Source organism: Pleuronectes platessa, chromosome 6, assembly GCF_947347685.1.
Source record: "Pleuronectes platessa chromosome 6, fPlePla1.1, whole genome shotgun sequence".
NCBI lineage: Eukaryota > Metazoa > Chordata > Actinopteri > Pleuronectiformes > Pleuronectidae > Pleuronectes > Pleuronectes platessa.
The window spans coordinates 6868858-6891281 of record NC_070631.1 but is presented as its reverse complement, the minus strand read 5'-3'; the positions used below and the strand labels follow the sequence as shown (position 1 = coordinate 6891281).

The 22424-nt window shown below is 42.5% G+C and overlaps 1 protein-coding gene across 1 annotated transcript; it reads right to left on the bottom strand.

Annotated features, from left to right (window-relative positions):
* Positions 1–1918: 1918 nt before the first annotated feature.
* On the bottom strand, positions 1919–20447 carry LOC128442500 (voltage-dependent L-type calcium channel subunit beta-3). The gene is made up of 14 exons (XM_053424976.1): positions 20364–20447; positions 18615–18707; positions 9800–9919; positions 8823–8945; positions 8607–8722; positions 7928–8007; positions 7711–7730; positions 7264–7341; positions 7003–7061; positions 6778–6878; positions 6375–6526; positions 6208–6303; positions 4162–4332; positions 1919–2338 (listed from the first exon to the last, which is right to left on the bottom strand). The coding sequence occupies exons 1-14, from the start codon at positions 20445–20447 to the stop codon at positions 1919–1921; spliced, it is 1713 nt and encodes a 570-aa protein (XP_053280951.1).
* Positions 20448–22424: the final 1977 nt, after the last annotated feature.

Here is a 22424-nt window from a genome sequence, read left to right as displayed (position 1 = left end):
CCCTTGTAAAAATTGTGCTTCGTAAAATTGAAAAACCTCAACTGCTTTTTTTCCAGTTGCTAAATTGGTCCGCTTTGAAAAAACATACTCTGCTAAACGAACTAATCGGTGAACTGAGACTTGCTTTAATAATTCACTCATTCCTGTTTTAAGTCTAATGACAAATTAAACTAAATTAAATCACAGGCCTGATCTGGGGCAAGTTTTAGTGAGTGACTTCTAAAAGTGCGTGAAACAGAGTGTCCACCCAATATCATGGGGGAAAAAAAAGTTGTGTGGATAAATAAACGGATGCATTCAGATTTTCAGTAGTCGTGTTGTTAGTGGTGTGAGGAGTGAGTAGCCCCAAAGACAAGACCATCACTACGAGACAACGAGGAGAATCAGAATCAATGCATTTACTAAAATACTTAACTGTAAAAAGAAACAATCAGATTTTTCATGCAACACTTGCATAGATTTTTTTCTTCTTTTTGTTTCTAAACCATGCTGAGTTTTTTTTCCTTTTCTTCCTTTTTTTTTTTTTTTTTTAAATCTTCAAAAATATACAGCACACTAGAGATAGCGATACCTGTGAGACATGGAAGCAGTAAACCAGTGAAAGCAGACTGGGAACACAGTATCGACCCTGTATGTGAACACACGCAGGTTCGAGTCCGAACTCGTCATCGGCTCGTGGACTTAAAAAATGGTGCAGGAACGGAATGACCTTGTGCCGTGGGTGCTACGAGTCCTCCGGGAGCACGATACCCGTTCTGTGCGTGAACTTGAGCGATGAGGCGTGTAGGACTAACACCTGAGGATCCGCCTTGGTAAAAAAAAAAAGGCAGCGGTAAAACTGCAGTACACGAAATTTGAAATCGGGGGGGGGAAGAGGTGAGATTTATGTGTGGATGCTACAATCAATGACGTGCTACAATCGAATTACAGGACGCTCGGTTTGGGTCGGAGGTGCAAAGAAGGCGTGCAAGCTAACATTCTCTGAAGACTGGATCTGTGCTTGGAATATGTCGGCGACTCGATGTAAACAAGCAAGTTCTCGGCAAATAATTCATCCTGCGAAAAAGACGACAATCCCTTTTCTCGGTTGTGTTTACATTCTCCGTGTTGAGAGAGTGATTGTGCAACAGCAAAGACAAGTGATGCCCAGGCCGCACTGGTACCGCGAGTGACACCGACACTGTGCCGCAGCTTCGTACTCACACAATGTGACAGAATGACAAACTGTAACGTGTGTCTCCCGAAAAGCCATCTACCGCCTTCAGAGTAAAAGTGATGGCAGCATTTTTTTCTTTCTTTTTTTAAAACAGCAAACAAGTCAATATCAACAGAATCAAACAAACCGATAGATAAAGTAGCAATGGAACGAAAGCAGGTGGCCATTCAGTATATACACTGGAATCAAATGCATTACTAATCCTCATAAAATGATTCAACAGTAGAACATTCCTACATTAGCTTCATTCAGTTCCTGTTCTGACGTCGTGTGCAAATAGTCTTAAAATAAGTATACTCATGCAATAGTAAAGATAGTTAAAAGTCTTAGGAATTTTAAGGCCAGTATATGAGACATCGTACAATAGAGAAACCTTAGGCAAAGCAGCTAAAGTTTGAGTTTGAGTATCGGCTGGTAGCCTGAAACCTTTCCCTTGCAGAGGTGAGTAGCCCTGTTGACTTATCTCGGAAGGCCTCGACTCTGGAGAGGTCGTGACATCTACTCGGTGTAAATTAAAACCGGGAGTCTGGAAGAAATGTAAAGACTAAACACCTGAACCGCTTCATAAACTGGGAATCTATAACGGAAGTTTTGTTTTTGTTTTTCCTAATCGTTAAATGTTGTGTTGGGGCTCTTGGACCGGCGGAGGGCTCGGGGTGATCTCCATGCTGAGGAGAGCGGGTGGGGGGGCCTGGTGGCCCCTCAGTAGGTGTCTCTGGGCCAGGGCCGGCTGCGCTGGCGGTTGTTCCTCTGGTTGTGACCTTGCTGAGCCTCGCGCTGGAGCAGCCTGTCCTGCGACTCGTGCCCGTTGGCGCTGTGAGCACTGCCCGTGTGCCCGCGCTGAGCTGGGTACATGTCCCTGTATGTGCGAGCATGGCAGGGGGAGGCAAACTCATTCTCCTCCTCTTCCTCCTCCTCTTCCTCTTCTTCCTCCTCCTCCTCGTCCTCCTTGACCCCCCTTTGGCATGGGCTCCCCCTGCGGCCGCGGGACAGGGAGTCGCTGGCCTCGTCGGATGGCATGAGACTGTCCTGCTCCAGGGGCGAGAGGGCCTCCTCGCCCGCCTCTTCCTCCTCTTCACCCTCCGGGCCGGCCGCCTCACGGGGCTGCGGCTGGTTCTTGTTCTGGAGGATTCACGGAGCCACGGAGGAGGAAAAAGAGTGAATATTAAGAGTCAAACGAAACTCTGAACCAGGACAACATCTCAAAGAAGCTTCACACTTTCGACAAACTCTTTTTTTTGTTAAAAGCACAGACACACAGAGGATGGAAAAAACAAAGCAACGCTCCATCGAGAAGGAGTTTGAAGAGAAGGTTCAAATCTTTGTTAGAAAACTCACAAACCCGAATGTACAGAGAAACAGTCCTAAATATGAAGTATTGTGTGAGGCTGTAAATATATAACTTAGAGAACTTTGAAGGATTTCTTGTTACATAAGTAATGAATATTGTCTTTAATTTCCTGAGGTTTTGTGCAGAACGGGGAACTATGTGAATCATAATATATGGAATCACGTTTGGCTGGGATCTATTAACACCAGTAGAACCAGCAGCAACAATCACAGAGACCTGGGACTCATCATAGATATGAGCAGGTCAGAATGGTTCGAATAAGCGAAAGTAAAATCTTTTAGTTCTGTGATAATTACAAATACTGCGACGAAGTCAGATATGATGCCAGTTGACAGCAGTTGTCTAAATAAATCAGCTCTAGCAAATATAAACTATAGCATGAATCTTATCAATTTATCCAGAGTGTGAATCCTTGTATTGCAATTTTATAGATTTATTTTGTATATATATATATATTATACTTATGCCACAGAGGTTTGTTGGATGTACAGGACTGCTACAACTGAAATGAAATCTTTGCTGATATTTGAATGCAAAATGCATTTTTCTGCTGAGATTTGTAATGATGAAAATACTAAATATGTAAATTCAAACAAGATCTGTAAAAAAAAAATCTAGGTTAGGGCAGGTTTCACGTTCCGTGCCTCTCCTCTAGGTGGCGGTGTTAACCCCTGACATGCAGCGGTGTCTGATGTGTCTCTTCAAAGTCCTTCAGTGAAGTGTTCACAGCGTTTTAACCATGTGTGAACACATTAACACAGATACTCAACCAAAGAAACACTTAGATGGATGGTCAGGGTGTTTTCTCTCACACGTAACATGTTACTGCACATCATGGTCTCAGTTTACTGTTGTGTAGCTATTGTGTATAAATATATTTCCAGAGAATATATTATTTAAGCTCCGATCATACGTCATTAATTCGCTCGGTCATTCCAGGCAGCATAATGTGCCACTGTGAGCAGGGCCGCCATTCACAAAGCATGCTTGGAAAAAAGGGAAATAAAAAATAAGAATCACCAGCGAGACTTTGACTTATCACACAAACTCCAAACGTAATGGTCTCCATTATGGGGTTAAATTAAAAGCCCGAGCTCGACTGCTTTGTGAACTTTCCCCCAGGCAGCGTGTGGAGCAGCTGTGATTCACCTGAGACCATCAACGAAAAAGAAAGGAGGCAGGATGCAAGAAAGGAAAACACGCGCCATCTTTTCTGTGGTGAGATCTGAATGAATAAAAAAGATGCTGTTCATTCGCCGTCTCAGCCGCGGCCGGTCGTGTTCAGGTGTCGGTGGTGGGTGAGTAGGGGGGGGGGGGGCTGTTTGTGGGGGGGGAGGGTCGAGAGTGCAAATATATAAACCCTACTACTCACCCCGGTTTGTACGCGATCATTCAATTAATTCCTGTGTTTCAGAAAACTGCAAAAATGTTAAGCATGGATGAGTGAGAGGACAAACAAGACAACCTGGGACAAATCAAAACACAGGATTGGAGACGGGGAGAGCCGGTGAGGACAGGGACACACAACACGTTCAACAACAGGATCCTTTAAACAGTATTAACACAGTCGTCGAACAGACGAGGAAAAACTCACCTGTAAGCTAGAGATGGCAGAGGGCGGGGTCATCAGACTCTGCTCCAATAAGGGATTAAGAGGCGTGTTTCCTGGCAGGTGAGTGGCGCGCCAGTAGATCTCCAGGTATTCAGCCAAGTGCTCGCAGGCGTCCTCCAGCTGGTTCTCGTCCAAAATGACATCAAACATATCCTGAGCGTGCACAACCACACACAAGTAGAGGAGAAGTTAAGACACAAGTAGAGAAGAAGTTAAGACACAAGTAGAGGAGAAGTTAAGACACAAGTAGAGAAGAAGTTAAGACACAAGTAGAGAAGAAGTTAAGACACAAGTAGAGGAGAAGTTAAGACACAAGTAGAGAAGAAGCTAAGACACAAGTAGAGAAGAAGTTAAGACACAAGTAGAGGAGAAGTTAAGACACAAGTAGAGAAGAAGCTAAGACACAAGTAGAGAAGAAGCTAAGACACAAGTAGAGAAGAAGTTAAGACACAAGTAGAGGAGAAGTTAAGACACAAGTAGAGAAGAAGCTAAGACACAAGTAGAGAAGAAGCTAAGACACAAGTAGAGAAGAAGTTAAGACACAAGTAGAGAAGAAGTTAAGACACAAGTAGAGAAGAAGTTAAGACACAAGTAGAGGAGAAGTTAAGACACAAGTAGAGGAGAAGTTAAGACACAAGTAGAGAAGAAGTTAAGACACAAGTAGAGGAGAAGTTAAGACACAAGTAGAGAAGAAGCTAAGACACAAGTAGAGAAGAAGTTAAGACACAAGTAGAGGAGAAGTTAAGACACAAGTAGAGAAGAAGCTAAGACACAAGTAGAGAAGAAGCTAAGACACAAGTAGAGAAGAAGTTAAGACACAAGTAGAGAAGAAGCTAAGACACAAGTAGAGAAGAAGTTAAGACACAAGTAGAGGAGAAGTTAAGACACAAGTAGAGAAGAAGCTAAGACACAAGTAGAGAAGAAGCTAAGACACAAGTAGAGAAGAAGTTAAGACACAAGTAGAGGAGAAGTTAAGACACAAGTAGAGAAGAAGTTAAGACACAAGTAGAGAAGAAGTTAAGACACAAGTAGAGAAGAAGTTAAGACACAAGTAGAGAAGAAGTTAAGACACAAGTAGAGAAGAAGTTAAGACACAAGTAGAGGAGAAGTTAAGACACAAGTAGAGGAGAAGTTAAGACACAAGTAGAGGAGAAGTTAAGACACAAGTAGAGAAGAAGTTAAGACACAAGTAGAGAAGAAGTTAAGACACAAGTAGAGGAGAAGTTAAGACACAAGTAGAGGAGAAGTTAAGACACAAGTAGAGGAGAAGTTAAGACACAAGTAGAGAAGAAGTTAAGACACAAGTAGAGGAGAAGTTAAGACACAAGTAGAGAAGAAGTTAAGACACAAGTAGAGGAGAAGTTAAGACACAAGTAGAGAAGAAGTTAAGACACAAGTAGAGGAGAAGTTAAGACACAAGTAGAGAAGAAGTTAAGACACAAGTAGAGAAGACGTTAAGCATTTCATCTCAAATAGGATCGGCAGAAAACTTTCATCAAACCACAAATTTATGTTGATTTCAAACAAAACAGAAAACACACCTCCTTGAGCGTTACAGGGCACATATCTCTCAAAATCTAATAATTTTGAACAATGATTACTTTATATATTATTATATTTAACAGTTAATTTCAGCCAAAGGACATTTACTTTGCAGTTTCAGAAAAGTAAGCTGTAACCAGCGTCACCACGGGCCAAACAAACAGGTTCAGGACAGGCACTGTGCAAGTCATATATAAAATTCATTAAAATAATTTGATAATATCTTACATAAACTGACCAGCTGGATCATAGTAGTCCAAAAAATTAGAGACACGCGCTCGAGTACAAACACTTTATCTTACTTTATCTAACTTATAAGATACATATAAGTAACTTATAGAGGGTGCGAGAGTCTGGGAATGAAAAGCAGTGAATCTTCTCCCCTTGTAATTATGACCTGTTGGTTTTAAATGATTCGTCTAAACTGATTTGGAACCACGTTGCTTCATAACAGAGAACAGAAATCCACCCGCTCCCCCCACTCACCGGAGGACACTGAGAGAGTTTGTCTGAAGCCATCAGCTGCACATTCAGGTGTTTGCTCTGAGACTTTCCCCTGGATTTGATCAGCCTCTGGAGCACCTGAGAGGAAAGCAGAGGGAGCGTCACACAGATCAAAATCAAGATGAGGCTGCTGCCGGAATCTACTTTACCTTTGGTGAGGAAACTTTCACGTAGACAATGATGGGTGCGAGGGAGGTTTTGGCGAGCTGCGCTGGATGGTTGATGGTGTCGGCGTCTAGCACCACCAGCTGCAGAGTTTTGGCAAGTTCGAAAATCCTCTCGATCTCACTCTGAACCTCGGCTGCACAGAGACGACACAAGATCAAACTCATCGTATTCCACAAGATATTTAAAAAATCCCACAGGTGTGAATAGAAACCGTCAAAACACAAAACTTTGATTAAACAGGCAAATGAGCAGTTTTTCTTCCAAATTTGTCTTTACTCATGGCAAATATAAATGGGGAACCTAGCCAATAGAACCCTCATGAAATGTTGAGAGGGTATTTAAGTGAGAACAACAGATACTGTAGGTGTGTAGTGTTTTTTTTACCGAGGCTGGAGCGAGTGTTGGATCTCTCCATCATGGGTCTTTTGTTAAGGACGGACCTCTTGGCTAAAGACAGGTCGGCAGTTACACGGGTGATTGAGATTCTGCAAAACGAAGTCACGAAATTCATATAAAAAAATAATCAGGCAAACTCTCTCTATCAAATTAATTAGAAACCTGATTTTCATAACTGCAGCAGCTGTTCTGTAGCTCTTCCGTTTAACTGACCTTCCATCGAATCGGTGTTTCAGGAAGTCGAAAAGGGCTTTCTGCATCATGTCCGTCACCTTGGGGGACAATGAGACAGACATCGCTTTAAAAAGACAGAACAGGAACCAAACAACTAAACCATTAACTTGATTCTGTTTCGAAAGTTAAGCTCAGATGTGAATAACAACTTAAACACATGCAGCAGCGTAAGGACAATATGCACAGAGTGTGAGGCGGTTGCTCTCCAGCCGCTGGAGGTGAAACGGGGGAGAAGCTGACCTCATAGCCCTTCAGCGATGGTCCCACGAGGACCACCGGCCTCATAGAGGGCACCACGTCGTAGGGAGGGACGTGTTCCTGCCAGAAATAGAGGGAGGACAACGGGAGAGGGACGGAGAACAGGGGTGAGAAGAGTGGTTGGGTTTGTTTGTTGTGAAAAGCTTCATCTATAGTCAGGGTTTCTACATAGAGAAGACTTTTAAATACCCTGAAATAGGATCTATCTGTTTCATATTTTTTATTCTCAAAAACAAATACACAAACTTATAAAACTATATATAGAAAGTTGATGGGTGAGCAAAGCAAAATATATGTACATGAGCTTTAATAATGATAATAATGATAATAATTTGAGGGGTCTGAATTCAACACTTGACTCTGTCCCTTAAAGTCAGAATCTGTATATTGTTGGTAAATACTGTTTCCTGATAAAATGCACCAACCTACCTGTTTTTGCTTCTGTTTGGCTTGTGAAAACAAGGATCAGAATCAGGATTAGAAAGCTTTATTGTCATTGCACCGAAAAAAAAACAACGATTCACATATATATATACACACATTCCTCCACACACATCTGGAACTAATGAATCAGTGAAGGGAAAAAGAAAGAAGACTCAGGTGAGATCGGTGTCGGTTCCAGACGAGGAAGATTTGTGGTACTCACATTCACCTGCAGATGGCGGTGTGGTCCTCCAGCTCCCAGTCACCATGTCTCCTAAACTGGAGGAATTTCCTCCAGTTTTCCTTCAACAACACAAACGCATCATACTAATATCAACACAAACAGTTCACACTAATATCAACACAAACAGATCACACTTATATCAACACAAACACAAACCCATCATAATAATGTCAACACAAACACATCATACTTATATTAACAGAAACACAAACAGATCGTACTACTTTTAACACAAACACATCACACTTATATCAACACAAACACATCATACTTAAATCAACACAAACACAAACAGATCACACTCATATCAACACAAACACAAACAGTCATGCTAATTTTAACACAAACCCATCATACTAATGTCAACACAAACACATCATACTTATATTAACAGAAACACAAACAGATCGTACTACTTTTAACACAAACACATCCCACTTATATCAACACAAACACATCATACTTAAATCAACACAAACAGATCACACTCATATCAACACAAACACAAACAGATCTTGCTAATTTTAACACAAACCCATCATACTAATATCAACACAAACCCATCATACTTATATCAACACAAACACAAACCCATCATGCAATATCAACACAAACTCATCATTAGAGAATCTCACACACTGTGGACCTGCCGACTGACCTCTGTCTCTGCTCGTGCTTCAGCCTCATGGCCTCCAGGCGGAGAGGACTGGGGATGAAGGTGATGTCCGCTCCCTCCTTGACGAGCCGACCGATCCACCAGTCATTGTTGTACTTCTGTTGATGCAACAACAGCAGCAGCAGCAGGTCACTTATCACCTGTTGTGTGTTCTTGTAAAGGAAGGTGTGCTCATCCTCATCGGTGACAGTCACTCACTTCTTTGATGTGCAGGAAGTCTTTGGCATCAAAATTGACTGCAGCTCCTTGGACGGGACAGTCCTCATCCAGAGCTCCACAGTAACCCACGTTGGTCTTCACTGCAAACGCTACAGGTTTGGACTGAGACAGCGAGAAGTGAGAAGGAGAGAAACACGGGTCAATGATACAGGACGAATATAAACTAACCACGTACTCTGGCAGAAGGATAAACATCGGTTCAGAGAGCGACAGGAGAAAGAGAATCACTTTGAAAACAGTGGATGCTTTGGTTCTTAGTGACGATTATTTCTATGGTGTGACAAAATCCCTTGAATAAAATCAACGGGTTATTTCCCCCCTGATTATTTCAAAGTATGTTTATAGATTTTACCACCTTATCATTATTGTTTGGTTTTGGAGTGTGAATTATGACTAATAGTGCTTTAAATAAAGACTACTTGGAAAATGTTCTATATCTTGTTGTGTTTCTCACATAGACTCTTTCAAAGTAAAGCCTGATAATTAATTCTTTACCTTTAACAACCACAGCTCGACATAATTCCAGTAGAAGTTACAGTCATTACACCAGTCATATTGTAACTGGTCAATATTAGTTTATTTTTCCCTTTTCTCCATTTTCTGGCTCATCCCGACCTTTAGGGGTTCATTTTATTTTTATTAAATCTACTTCTGCAAACTTTCCCCCCCCTAAATCTAATCAATTATAATCTGTAACCCAGATAATGTGGATTAAATAAGAAATCAGTTTATATGCATCTCTAATAGTTTTAGAACACTACATCCTCTGTATGTCTGTCTGTTCTCAAACAGGGAATCCTCCTTTGTTCCTGCTGAGGTTGCTTCTGTCTTATTATTTCCAGCACATAAGTTTTCCTGAGGCAGCAGATGAGCACATTTGTCTTGAGACGTCTCCTACACACACTCTAACTCATCAAACTGTTGAATGGCGCGGTGTGAGTCAGTGGAGAATCTACCTTAGCTCTGTCGAGCTGCTGCTGTGCCTGGCGCTCGGCTTCACGCCGATACGCCTCGCGGTCCTCCTCTGCTGACAGGTCTGAATCCGACGGTCTACTGGTGTAGGAATCAGCCGACCCCTGTCAGGAGAAAGGTGCATGTGGTTCTATTAACATTGGTGATATATGAATTTTCAGGATTTGCTTGTTGTGTTACTGCTTTCATCAGCTTTTTTTTGGTCTGCAGTCCGCTTGTGTGCAGGTGTGCATGCAGATGCATCCCTGTATTCATGAACACATTCATGTGTGTGTGTGTGTGTGTGTGTGTGTGTGTGTGTGTGTGTCTGTGTGTGTATCTCCAACACAATGCGCTGCTCTCCCACACCAGCCATCTTCTGGAAGACCAAATATAGCACAAAGGCGGCAACTGCTTCCTCTTCTCTCCTGCTTGGCCCCAATCCATTCCATCATCCCCCACAGTGCAGCACATATACATCCTTCTTCCCCTGTTTATTCTCCAGGGACTTCTCCTTATTAGCAAAATATATGCTGGTTATCATTTTTCATTGTAAGCGCTTTAAGGACACATCCCAGCGATGCCTCGCACAATATGCTGAGAGAATATGAAGCAAACACAGACACAGTCAAAAGCTGGAAATCGATTGATAAGGTGCTGCTGCTCTGGCCTTCATTCAGAAGACTGTGATCGTTTTGATTGAATATCAGTGTTATATAACTCTGTATTTACTAAGTGTTTTAATCTTTAATAAAGAAAAAATCCCCCAAAATGATTTAGTTCAAGCTTCTTAAAGTCAAAATTTTTGGGCTATAACCTGAAAAAAAAGACATGTAATGGTTTAAATGACATCATAGAGCCTGGAGAATTATTATGTGCATCCTATAGACAAAGGGAAAATCTATTAATAGAGAAAATTTCAAGTTTAATCAATAAAGAACCAAACTGATGCAGCTGCATTGTTATGGTCACAGTGACCATTGTGCTGATATCCAAAAAGAAAATGAGAAGAAAATAAACTGTGTGAGTGTGAGTGTGTGAGTGTGTGTGTGTGTGTGTGTGTGTGTGAGTGTGAGTGTGTGAGTGTGTGTGTGTGTGTGTGTGTGTGAGTGTGTCCAATATTTTGCTTCGCTGAAGGAACTTGGTCCTGAATCTGTCAGCAACGAGAGCTGCTGCAGCAAAAACAAACCGGAGTCAGGCGTGAGAGGAAGGCGTGACGGGAAACAAACAGAGAGAAGTGACGACCGAAACCGACAAGATAAGCTCAGATAATCCTCTCACAGTTAACTGCAGTATTCACGATTACATTGTTACACTGCACGATGAGACCCTCAAGCATATTGTAAGCTAATATGAGATAGAACCCAGTTTTCACTCTGGTTTTCCTGTCCTTCCTGTGCACGGACTTAGTCCTGGTCATCCATCTTGCCAACATTTACATGGACATCCTCTGGAGGACCAATTAGCAGCTGCACAACAAAAAATACAGAAAACACAGCGGCCGGACGTGGAGAACAAACCACCACCGTTTTCTTTGTTTGCAATCAGAATTCATATGTTCAATGTAAAATGATAAACCTTTATCTACAGCTCCGCTTCAAGCCCCCGAAAGGCAGCAAGCGAACAGCTCCTCTTGTTTCTGTTTTTTCTGTATGTGTCTATGTTAGATAACTAGATCTGATTTTCAGCAGCTCTGCAAAGCAACACTGCACCAGAGCAGCACCGAGAGAGAAGAGGAGGGTGAGGAGGAACAAGATAGATAGATGGATAGATGGATAGATGGATAGATGGATAGATGGATAAATTGATAGATAGATAGATAGATAGATGGATAGATAAGGGGGGTGAACATTGTCGTAAAGAAATCCTGAAAAGAGAGGGATGTGTACAGGGACGCAGAGTGACTGACGGATGGCAGGAGGGGCGAGAGAGAGACGGGTATAAACGGTTTATATGACGAGATAAAGCGAGGCTATCTCAGGGGGAAGATGAGATTAGAACATAATAAAATGCTATGAAGGAGCCGAGTGAGACCCAGATATCCATCCTCGTCGCAGATAGAGGAAAAAAAGTGTGTGTGGGGGGGGAGGTGGAGGACGAGGAGGAGGAGGGGGGGCCATGACCACGAGAGACAGAGACACAAAGATAGCGGAGAGAGTCGCGTACCTGGCTGATTGGGAGGACGGAATAGAGCCGGATAAAGACATGAATCTGAGTTTTCTGTCTTCACTGGGAACACAAGCTGGAATAAATACTGTGATTATGTCAGAGTGGCTGTTTAATCATGTTAGAACACAGAGAGCTGCGAGGCCGGCCTGCGATTGTCCTTCATTATTAATGTTACGGACATGAGGCACGTGGACCTCTGCTCTGCACACGCCTCTGTCCCATGGCTGCCAGTCAAACCATTCAGAAACACAGCGTTACCAGCAGGAAACTGCGCATGTTGCAGGTTCTGCACTGCAGAGTGGAGCGGGTCTCGTGCATCTTTATTGTCTGGTCTGAGGATGTGTGTTTCCACGTAATGTTCCCGTCTGGAGGCTAAATTTAACTCTGTTCCTTTCCTATTCTGCTTCTGTGATTATTCTTTACACACTGCAACACTGATGGCCTCAGCTCCACAGGGAGGGGCCGGCGGGGGAAGTGTGTCATCCAGCGAGTCCAGTCCTCCAGAGGGACGAGTGATCAGTCCAGAGACACAACAGCGGGGGACTTCTGCACTAATCTGCACTAATTATCACGACTCTGCTCATGTTCGGTGGTTAAGTAATTTACATTCAAATGGGTTCTAACGTTCTTTAGTGACGTGTGTTTCTTTGATTTCAGGTTAAAAGCTGGTCCAACACGGCTGGAGTGAGCCAAAGAGGAGCCTCAGAACAACTATTGTGGATCAGATTCAATGCAAATCCTTAAACCCACAGAAATCACGAAACAACAATGGTGCTGCAGTGCAGGGCAGGTGGCAAACAGTCAATCAGAGCTTTTCAGGCTGCCAACTCCCAACCGGCCCCTGAAATTCAATCCAGCTGCACCAAACTACACACACTCATAGATATCAGTCCCTTAAATACGATTGACTTTTTTTTTTTAGCAAGATCCCTGAATTGTTCTATGGGAAATCAGGGAAATCGCCCCGTCTGACGTGCTACAGAAAAAGATTCCTGGATTCTTCCCCCGACCCAAAAATGCATCCTTTCCCCAAGCTGAGTAGTTTTTGGTGATCTTGCTTAAAATCAAACAAAACCAACAGACAGATCGACAGGGGTGAAAATATACACTAACACTAAAGCTGCTTCCACAGACGCACTGAAGTCTGGAAGTTCTCCGGGAGGTTTTCTGGAGTGGCTGTATATGAGAATGCAAAAAGTCCAGAGCCAATTTCACATTTCCTTAGAGTCACCATCTATGTATCCAGACACATTTTCGGGAGTTTCTGAGTGAAAACAGCTGATGAGAGCTGTGAGAGTGAATCCAACACGTGACAGCTGCAGGTGAGAAATCTACAGTTGAAAGACAATTAAATGCTCCATTGAGCTGAGGGCGAACGACCAACCATAAATCTCCACGGGTTTATCAGCACTAACGACTCCTCTCACTTTACACGGTCAATTGATGCCTCGGCGAAATAAAAAATATTGATTCAAGTAGCTATAAATCAGGGTAGTTTATATCAGTGATGTTTGCAAACTGTGATATATTTCTAGTTTTACTTCGAATATGATCCCTAAAGAAAATATTATGGCTGTTCTGAATGGCAGTAACAAAGCTGCTATCACAGGGAGGACCTGAGTGGTTGTGGCTCGTACCACATGGTGTGAAATGGTTGAGTCTCCAGTTTGCTGCCATGTTATTTCCTTGTTCTTTTCCCCACATTTCCTGTCCTCTCTGTCCCCCGTCCAATAAAGGCTTAAAAAATGTGTTCCCGTCGACACCACTGTCCAATCAGAGCGAAGAAGGATGTAAAAGCCAGACTGTCGCTCTCAGACAACAAACAGCTGATGAAGGATCAGATTAACAGAAGATGTCTGACCATCTGACAAACACAAAACACACACAGGCCTCTTCACATTACAGAGCTTTGACATATGAGCTTGCAGATGCAGATGTTTGGTGGGTGTCATGTTTCAGGTTTGTTTTATTTAAATTCGATGTCACAAACACGGCTCGCTGTGAATCTTGAACTGTGTGAACTAACAAAGCTCCTCATATTAAACAAGAGAGAAACATTCCATCAAAAACGTCATAATAAAGAATATAAAGAATAAAGGTATTTATATACATTTTTTAAACAGCTTCAACATTTGAGTTAACCTCTAGCATTTGCTGATTAGCACTGAACAACTAAAGTGGAACTAAGTAGAGTTTACATCTCGGCCAAGGCTAAACAGTCCTCTTATGAAACCACATTAAAATTCACAAGCTCCGAATCCTTACTTTGATCCGCACTGAAATATAACAGGCACACTTTTTAATGAAATTATTGAATTTAATGAACATCTGCACTAAATTTCATGGCCATCGTTGGATTTGTCGTCTGAGCCCATCGACAGATCAACATTGCTTTTCCTTGATTCACAGCGCTAACACGACCAAAACCAAAGTTACATGGAAAGCAGAAAAAAGACTTGTGCCTAAAAAATGGTTGGTGGTAATGTTGACATTGCACGTTCTGTAATATGTTCATTAAAAATGTAAAACACACTACATGTCTTTAAGGTTATGTGCAGTAAAAAGCAGTGAGTGCTGATGGGGGGGAAAAAAGTAATTTCTATGGCTTGACTTGCAGGAATCAGATTCTGCACAACAGCAGAATATATTATTCAGGAGGCTGAAACACCTTTTTCCCCCTCGGAGGAAAAAAAAACAAAAACCCAAAAGAAAAACTGCAAGCTCGAGCGATTTGGAAAATCCAGTCGCCACGAATCCAATTTCAAAAAGTGTTCGATTAACTGTGCGGTCATAATTCAATGTTAGCGAGGGACACATGCACAGAGCCCTCTCGTGCACGATTCAATAAATCACTCGCTAACAATGTGGCTGTACTGCAATACCAGAGCCATGATTGGGAAAACGGTGTGTGAGAGCGATCAGTCACCAGACTTGGTGGCAGCGTACGTGCAGGACGATGCCAATCAAAAAAGTAAAACGGGTGAAGGAATGAGAGAAAACAAAAAGGCAAGATGGCTAGGGAGGTGAAGAAGAGTGGGGGGGAAACAAAGGAGTGGCAACGATGAGATGGAACAAAGCGAGACATGGGAAGTGGAGTCAAACCGGTGCTGAGAGTCGTCTGTACTCACTCAGGTTAACGTGGTGATGCTGCCGCTGCCGGTCCCTCCCTCTCTGCTCACTACATGCTGTGAAATGCAGTCGGACTGTAACCGAGTCCTGTCCCCCCCCCCCCCGCTAGACCAGCGGGCGACCTGCACTGGAGCAAAGCTACCAGCAACACCTTCTCCTCTGCTCCCACCCCACCTCGCTCCGTCACGGCAGCACATGCACAAACAACAACAACCAACGCCAGGCTTTTACGTCACCGGATCGAGCCGCCTTTCTGAATTTACATCATCCTCCATTCAATGTGACCAGGTGGAGAGGGAGCTGCTGTTATAATCACACACACACACACACGCACGCACACACACAATCATATATGATACACAGCTGGGGATTGATCCTGTTTCAAAGCCTCTTGTCCAACCACAGACATCCCCACTTGTGGCAGCTTCTGCTTATTGTATCCTGCTGCAGAAATGAGTCATACTCCAGTGCTCCTCCATAGACACCCCCCACCCCACCACAGACAAGAAACTATATCAGCTCCGCTCAGGAAATTCACTGCTTCTGCATAAAACACTTTGTCACATCACCTATGGGTGGGATGCCCGTGTGTGTGTGTGTGTGTGTGTGTGTGTGTGTGTGTGTGTGTGTGTGTGTGTGCAGGGAAGAGGTGTAATGATAGAGATTAAATGTTGAACACACCAATCACGTCGCCCGGGGCCTTAAAAATGAGCATCATGAATATTTTAAGCCGTGCAATATTCTGAGAGAATCTATAGATTGTCATTAAGCCCCCCGCCCCCCCGATCAGATTAACTAATGTCCCCTCCTGAAGAAGATGTTTGCTCAGCCCTCCCTCCCCCCCTCTCGCTAACGCCTCTCACACATGCTCCACATTCCCTGATGCTAATGGTTCTGTGCGTGAAACCAAGGTATTTTTCACGGTGTTGGATTTTAACATGTTTGCAGGCGTTTAATAAATGACTCATTCTGGTAAAAAAGGGGGAAATCATGCCTGTAGACATTGAAAGCTTGTAAGTGAATGTTAATGGGGAACTTAAGTCAATCAGAAGTCAATTTTCAAGATCGATTAAACATTTTGAGTCATTTTTTAAGCAAAAATGCAGAATATTGGCAGTTTCCAGCTTCTCAAATATGACGATTTGCTGCTCGGTTCCATCACGTATGGTAGAAAATTAAATCTCTTTGGTTTTAGAGCAGTGTTCAGCGATTACAGGACGTCACTATGAGCAGGGGTTAGGGGTTTGATAAGATTTTATCGAAGACAGAAATACTACTCTCACTAAATAAATCAATATTCACATTAATGAGGCTGTATCCCAATTAATTCACAACCTGTACAACCTGAAAATGAAATTTTGGAGATTTTGGTTGTGAAATAGCGGCGAGGTTACTGTTGACCTGATTTTCACACTCCAGAAAAACAGAGTTAGCATTTGTGTATCTGTTAAAGTGCTATTGTTTTTTTTAAAACACATCATATATACACTTAAATTATATAAACCATGGCTCCTCACATCAATTTTAAAGAAACATAATTAGCCAAACAGCAGTGGTGTCAGTTGCTAAAGCACTTTGACAAACTGGATTTTATGTTGATTTATAAAACACTAGACCTAAAAGAGCATTAGAATCTAGCGTTACACTCATTCTGTCTAAATCGTCAAAATCTGACTCACATTTCTGCTCAGTTACAGTCAGTGTAATGGAAACGTCTGAATTTCACTAAAGACTAATTTAAAAACAGCGTTGCATCAAAATCTGAGGGAAGAACGTCTCTCCTGCTTGTGTCTGTGTGTTTGCCCGTCTGTTACTCTTCACACAAACTGAAACGATCACATGCATTTAATCATTCTCGTTGCTTTAACCCTGATGTGTGTTTTACATCTCGTCTGTGGCAGGTGAACACAAAAGGTTGGACTTTTTGTCAATGTATTTAAATACATGTCTCATAAACTCTAGAGTGAATCAAACAAGCAAAAAGTTAACTTCAAGTACTGTTTGTGTCCTAATAACTTGAGTGCTGGTGTTTGGTGTTAACGTGTAGTAGGAGCAGGTCAGTGGTTAGGTTATCTGAAACTAATGTATCTCAAGTACTTGTACAGTGTATATTTGTAATGAAATTGTGGTCAACTACACTACAGTAAATATTGTACTTTTTACTCTGCTAAATTTTGTTGATAACTTAAGTTACTTGTTACTTTGAAGAGTTTGATAAATATAAGTATAATCAATAAAAAAAGTAGTTTGCCAGCTGCAACATTTAGTATCAGTCATAATCCAAAAATACAAGAGTCGTAATTCAGAAATAAGCGAAAAGGATATACTTACATACTTTTGGTAGTTTATGCGTCTTTCCATACTTATTTAAGCAGGTTTCTGAAATTACTTGTCACACAGTAGTTCTACACAGAGGTGATGCTAATTGTTCTTATTTCTAAAATCTTATTCCACCACTGTCTGCAAACCAAAGCTATTAAGTTTAAAATCATCCATAAAAAATAAACACTGCATATTCGCACATTCAAAAGGCTTCTGTGTTTTTGCTAAGTTATAAGTTAGTTCTCAAAATTGTTGTTAATGTGTTAAAGTGTTTTAACCAAAGTCAATCTTCCACCTTTTTGAATCATAGTTAAATTCCATTTAATTTTGCTCTGTATTAATAAATTGTGAGTGGATAGTGGAGACCTGGTGAATTCTTCAGAAGAGGACTGAAGAGAGAGAGAGCCTTGTAGTTTCCTCCTCTTTGATGTAACCGGGCTCGTGAACCTCAGGGATCTGGTGGTTTGGGACGAGCTTGGTGAAACTTCTCAACTTGATACAGGATTTTCTACAGGAGTCTCTGCTCTGCTGGACTCCATGACCCTCCCTGCTTTAACACCGACTCCCAGATCAAACCAACTTCATCAAAAACAACCCATCACCCTGATTATTATGCACCATCTGAACTGGATGTGAGGGTATGATTCACAACAGCCACGCAGTAACAGCATGAGGGAATTCTATTCTGCTTTGGCTTTTTCCTTTTTTCCCCACTCACACAGATCGTCTTAAATAACACCAAATCGTCTTCTGAGTCTCCTGCACGTGTGTGACCTAAAAACATTAATTAAAAAGCTGGGCTGTGGAGGGATTTGGATGTAACACACCTCCCACTTGCAAGCATTTTGCTGCCCTCTCCTGTGCAAAGCAACAACTGCGACTGAGGGGACATTGGATGAAGGTGGATTCCAGTAAATGTATTTTGGAGGAACCTGCATTCGCCACCACAACAAAATGTCTTAAAAAACACACTTTCGATCCCAATGATGCAAATTAAATAGCACTATGTAGTACTCTAGTTTGATCAGGACCTTCAAGCACAATGTGGGCTACATCTACAAATCACTGAGATAAACCTTCCTGTAATTGTGATGTACCAGAACCAATCAGAGCACAAGGTAGCCAGCAATGTGTGTGTGTGTGTGTGTGTGCGTATAAACAAACACAGAAGAACAGGAACTGGCTCGGAGAAGTTTTTACCTGTCGTTTGAGGAAGCTGGATGTGGTGTCGGAAGACGTGCTGCCATCTGAGCGTTTGAAGCGGCTCTTGCGTTTAGGCAACTTCCTGGGCAGCTGGGAGGAAAAAGAAACACAACGGTGAGAGGGAAAATAGATAGATTAGATAGAGTAGATGGAAAGAGTAGAGCTCAATAGAGATAGACAGGCAGGCAGGTAGGTAGGTAGGTAGGTAGAAAGAGGGGTAGGTAGGTAGGCATAGGTTGTAAGTTAAGTAGGCCAGTGGAAAGGTAGGAAGGATGCTAGGTAGGTAGGTATAGGTATGGGTAGTTAGGTACATAGGCTGGTGGGAAGGTATAGGAAGGAGGGTAGGTAGGTATGAAGAAAGGTGGGTAGGTAGGTAAGAAGGTAGGTAGGTAGGTATAGGTTGTAAGGTACGTAGGCCGTAGGAAAGGTAGGAAGAAGGGTAGGTAGGTAGGTAAGTATGAAGAAATGTGGGTAGATAGGTAGGTATAGGCAGTTAGGCACATAGGCTGCTGGGAAGGTACGAAGAAGGGTAGGTAGGTAGGTATAGGTATGGGTAGTTAGGTCCATAGGCTGGTGGGAAGATACAGGAAGGAGGGTAGGTAGGTATGAATAAAGGTGGGTAGGTAGGTAAGAAGGTTGGCCAGTGGTTATGTAGGTAGGTACGTAGGTAGGTAGGTAGGTATAGGTTGTAAGGTACGTAGGCCGTAGGAAAGGTAGGAAGAAGGGTAGGTAGGTAGGTAAGTATGAAGACATGTGGGTAGATAGGTAGGTATAGGCAGTTAGGCACATAGGCTGGTGGGAAGGTAGGAAGAAGGGTAGGTAGGTAGCCAGGTAGGTAGGTAAGAAGGTTGGCCAGTGGTAAGGTAGGTAGGTGGGTAGGTAGATGTGTAGGTAGGTAACGCCATCAACACATCGTTATTCACATTTCTTGCTTTGTTTGAACAGTCAAAGAACTGCCAATCATTCTCTGTCAGTTTACCTATGGAGTATACTTGTTGGTTTCTTGGTGCCTGGAGACAATAAAGAAACACAACATATTTGTTTTGCCCCCGACAATGAATCCAACCTCAGATATAGACAGAAACCAACTTGTCTGTGCTGCTACATAAATAAAGGCCTATACGTGGAAGGAGAATGGATGTGAAGGAGCTGCTGTGCAACACATAAAAATCAGCTGCAACTTCGCCACGATCACACACATATCTCAGGATTAAATGAATGTGACTGCACACGGTGTCCAGTCAGCTTTTCAACCAGGCCTACGGGGAGACAGACAGCTTGGATGTTGCAGTGAGCGGCTGAGAGGCCCTGAAGACTCGGGCTACAGGTGAGTTGGACTCATGAAGGGGAAAAAAACCGCACACAAGTCGCACGAGGCTCGAGATGTGTGTTGATCTCTGTGTGGAATCAGCGTTGCAGGAGATGCATGAGGCATACAAAAACACACACAATCAACGCACAAAAGGCCCAATCAACAAAGAGCAAATGATGAAAAGACTTGTTTTTGCGTAAAAAAAAAAGAAGCATCACAACCAAAGAACCCTCGGCTTCTCTGCGTCGAGCTGCAGATTCAGTGAAGGCGGAGGTGTTGGAGGAAGAATAGAAAAAAAAAATGGTGAAAAAGTCGCTGCCAAAGACGCGACGTCTCCATTTCAACAACAAGTAGCAGAGGCATGAAGTGGCTCCTCCTGTGTGTGGTGGATGTGATGGATGAGAGATCACCGGGCTCCGGTGAGAGGCGTTTACCTGGAAGAAGTGCGACTGGGAGCCGCTGGTCTCCATGGCAGACAGAGGGTCTACGGGCGATTTGGACATTTTGACTTGCACCATCTATTGAGAGCGCAGGGAGGCGAGCTGCGCGCCGACATGGGTCACCGGAGGAAGCAGGCGACGCCGAACGCATCTATGTGCAAGAAGGAGAAGAGGGAGAGGAGCGAGAAAATGCGCAGAGGAGGACGAGTCAGATCCACGCTCGGCTGATGGAGAGAGAGAGAGAGAAAACAAAAAGCTGGAGATTCGCAAATAAAACAGAGGAGAAGAGGAGGCGCGCAGGAAAATCACCGGAGCTCTGAGAGAGAGAGAGAGAGAGAGAGAGAGAGAGAGAGAGAGAGAGAGAGAGAGAGAGAGAGAGAGAGAGACCCTGAAGACCGAGGCAGGTCCGTACTAAGTGTGCGTCTGTGCCGGGGGTGTCAGGGCTGGTTCAGCCGGCAACAACCATCTGTCAGTTGCTTTTTTTTATGTTGGGAACAAGCAACGTGTCCTTCTCATCTGAGTCGAGTGTTTTCTTTGTAAACGGATCATTCACACACTCAATTTATCTGTGGATCTTTGAATTGATGGTTTACAGCAGAGGAGCTGCTGAGACATGTGATGAGCAGGGGCGGATTGAGCTCCTACAGGGGACTGTGGGCAATCATTTACTGTTGGCCCCTGTTGACCCCCCCCCCCCCCATCCCTCCATTGTACAATCGCATGTTTATTTTTGTTTATTTCCAAGTACCGTAGCCAGTATAATATTTAAAATCCTATTATATACAGTATATACATATATATATTAAAGGAGAACCACGTTGAAGAGATAAGCAGACCCCAATTACACTCAGCAAAATTAACATGATTGAAACAGGTTTGCACATTCTTTCGTTCGTGCGTTTTCCTAAATGTTGCTGTTTCTCCTGAAATGTTGTTTTGTTTTGACCATATACTGTAAATAAAGATGCTTGACGTGCCTCCCACTAAACACAAATCAAAACAAAATATCCTATCAGCACGAATGCTGCCATCTTGTGCAGTCTTAGCTGTCAATCATGACGTTTCACCCTGTGTTATAGCACCATATAACAAATTTAAGCCAAACTAAAAACTGAAAAATTTGCTCTTGAACAAACATTAGTGTGATAAGAGCATGACAGAAACCATCTTTAAAAAAAATGTATTCGACTTTGAATTTTTGTTTGATTAGTGATCAGCCCACTAACAAAGACAAGGTGGGATTTATGACCAACACTACAGCCAGCCACCAGGTGGGTTATAGATGCTTTGTCTTCACTTCAGGGGAGCTGTCATGTTGTCCACCTTTATATCCGGTGTTTAGTTTTAACCGGCCACTGTATTTATATATATATATATATATATAAATACAGTGGCCGGTATTATATATATAAGTGAAGTCTTCACCTCCACCTACATGTTTGTTTTTTATCCCTTTTACAGTTTGTCATCCTCTTCACATGGGCCCCTGACCACATGTCTCAAACCAGACATGTGGCCAGGCCCCTGCTCAACTAGAGGCCTGTTCTATTTTCACTCTAGCTTCAAGAAATGATAATGTGTATTTGTCTCAATGTTTCTTCGTCTTTTATACAATAAACTATCATTTGATTATTATTAAATAATCTGTAATTTAAGTGAGTTAATTGCTTGGCACACACACAATAAATGAAATAGTTTGGTAAAGCACCTGTCAAGAAATATAATTAGTTCAGTTCTTTAAAGTAGAATTTCCCACAAGTGCTGCAAATTCCAGAGCAGTTTGTAATAATATATTGACCGAAATATATATATATAATTTCGGTCAATATATTATTTATGTATATATATATATATATATATATATTGGTAAATATATTATTACAAACTGCTTTACCAAACTATTTCATTTATTGTGAGCAGGGGCCTGGCCACATGTCTGGTTTGAGACATGTGGTCAGGGCCCCATGTGAAGAGGATGACAAACTGTAAAAGGGATAAAAACAAACATGTAGGTGGAGGTGAAGACTTCACCTCCCTCTTCATCACTGTTCTCTC

What these genes read in the sequence shown, in the direction of transcription:
- LOC128442500 (XM_053424976.1), bottom strand. Translation starts at nt 20,447, where the DNA reads ATGGTGCAAGTCAAAATGTCCAAATCGCCCGTAGACCCTCTGTCTGCC. An exon ending in AGCAGCTCGACAGAGCTAAG is followed by an intron (nt 8,946 to 9,799) that starts GTAGATTCTCCA and finishes TCGCTGTCTCAG; the next exon opens with TCCAAACCTGTAGCGTTTGC. An exon ending in ACCGCCATCTGCAGGTGAAT is followed by an intron (nt 7,731 to 7,927) that starts GTGAGTACCACA and finishes TGTTTTCACAAG; the next exon opens with CCAAACAGAAGCAAAAACAG.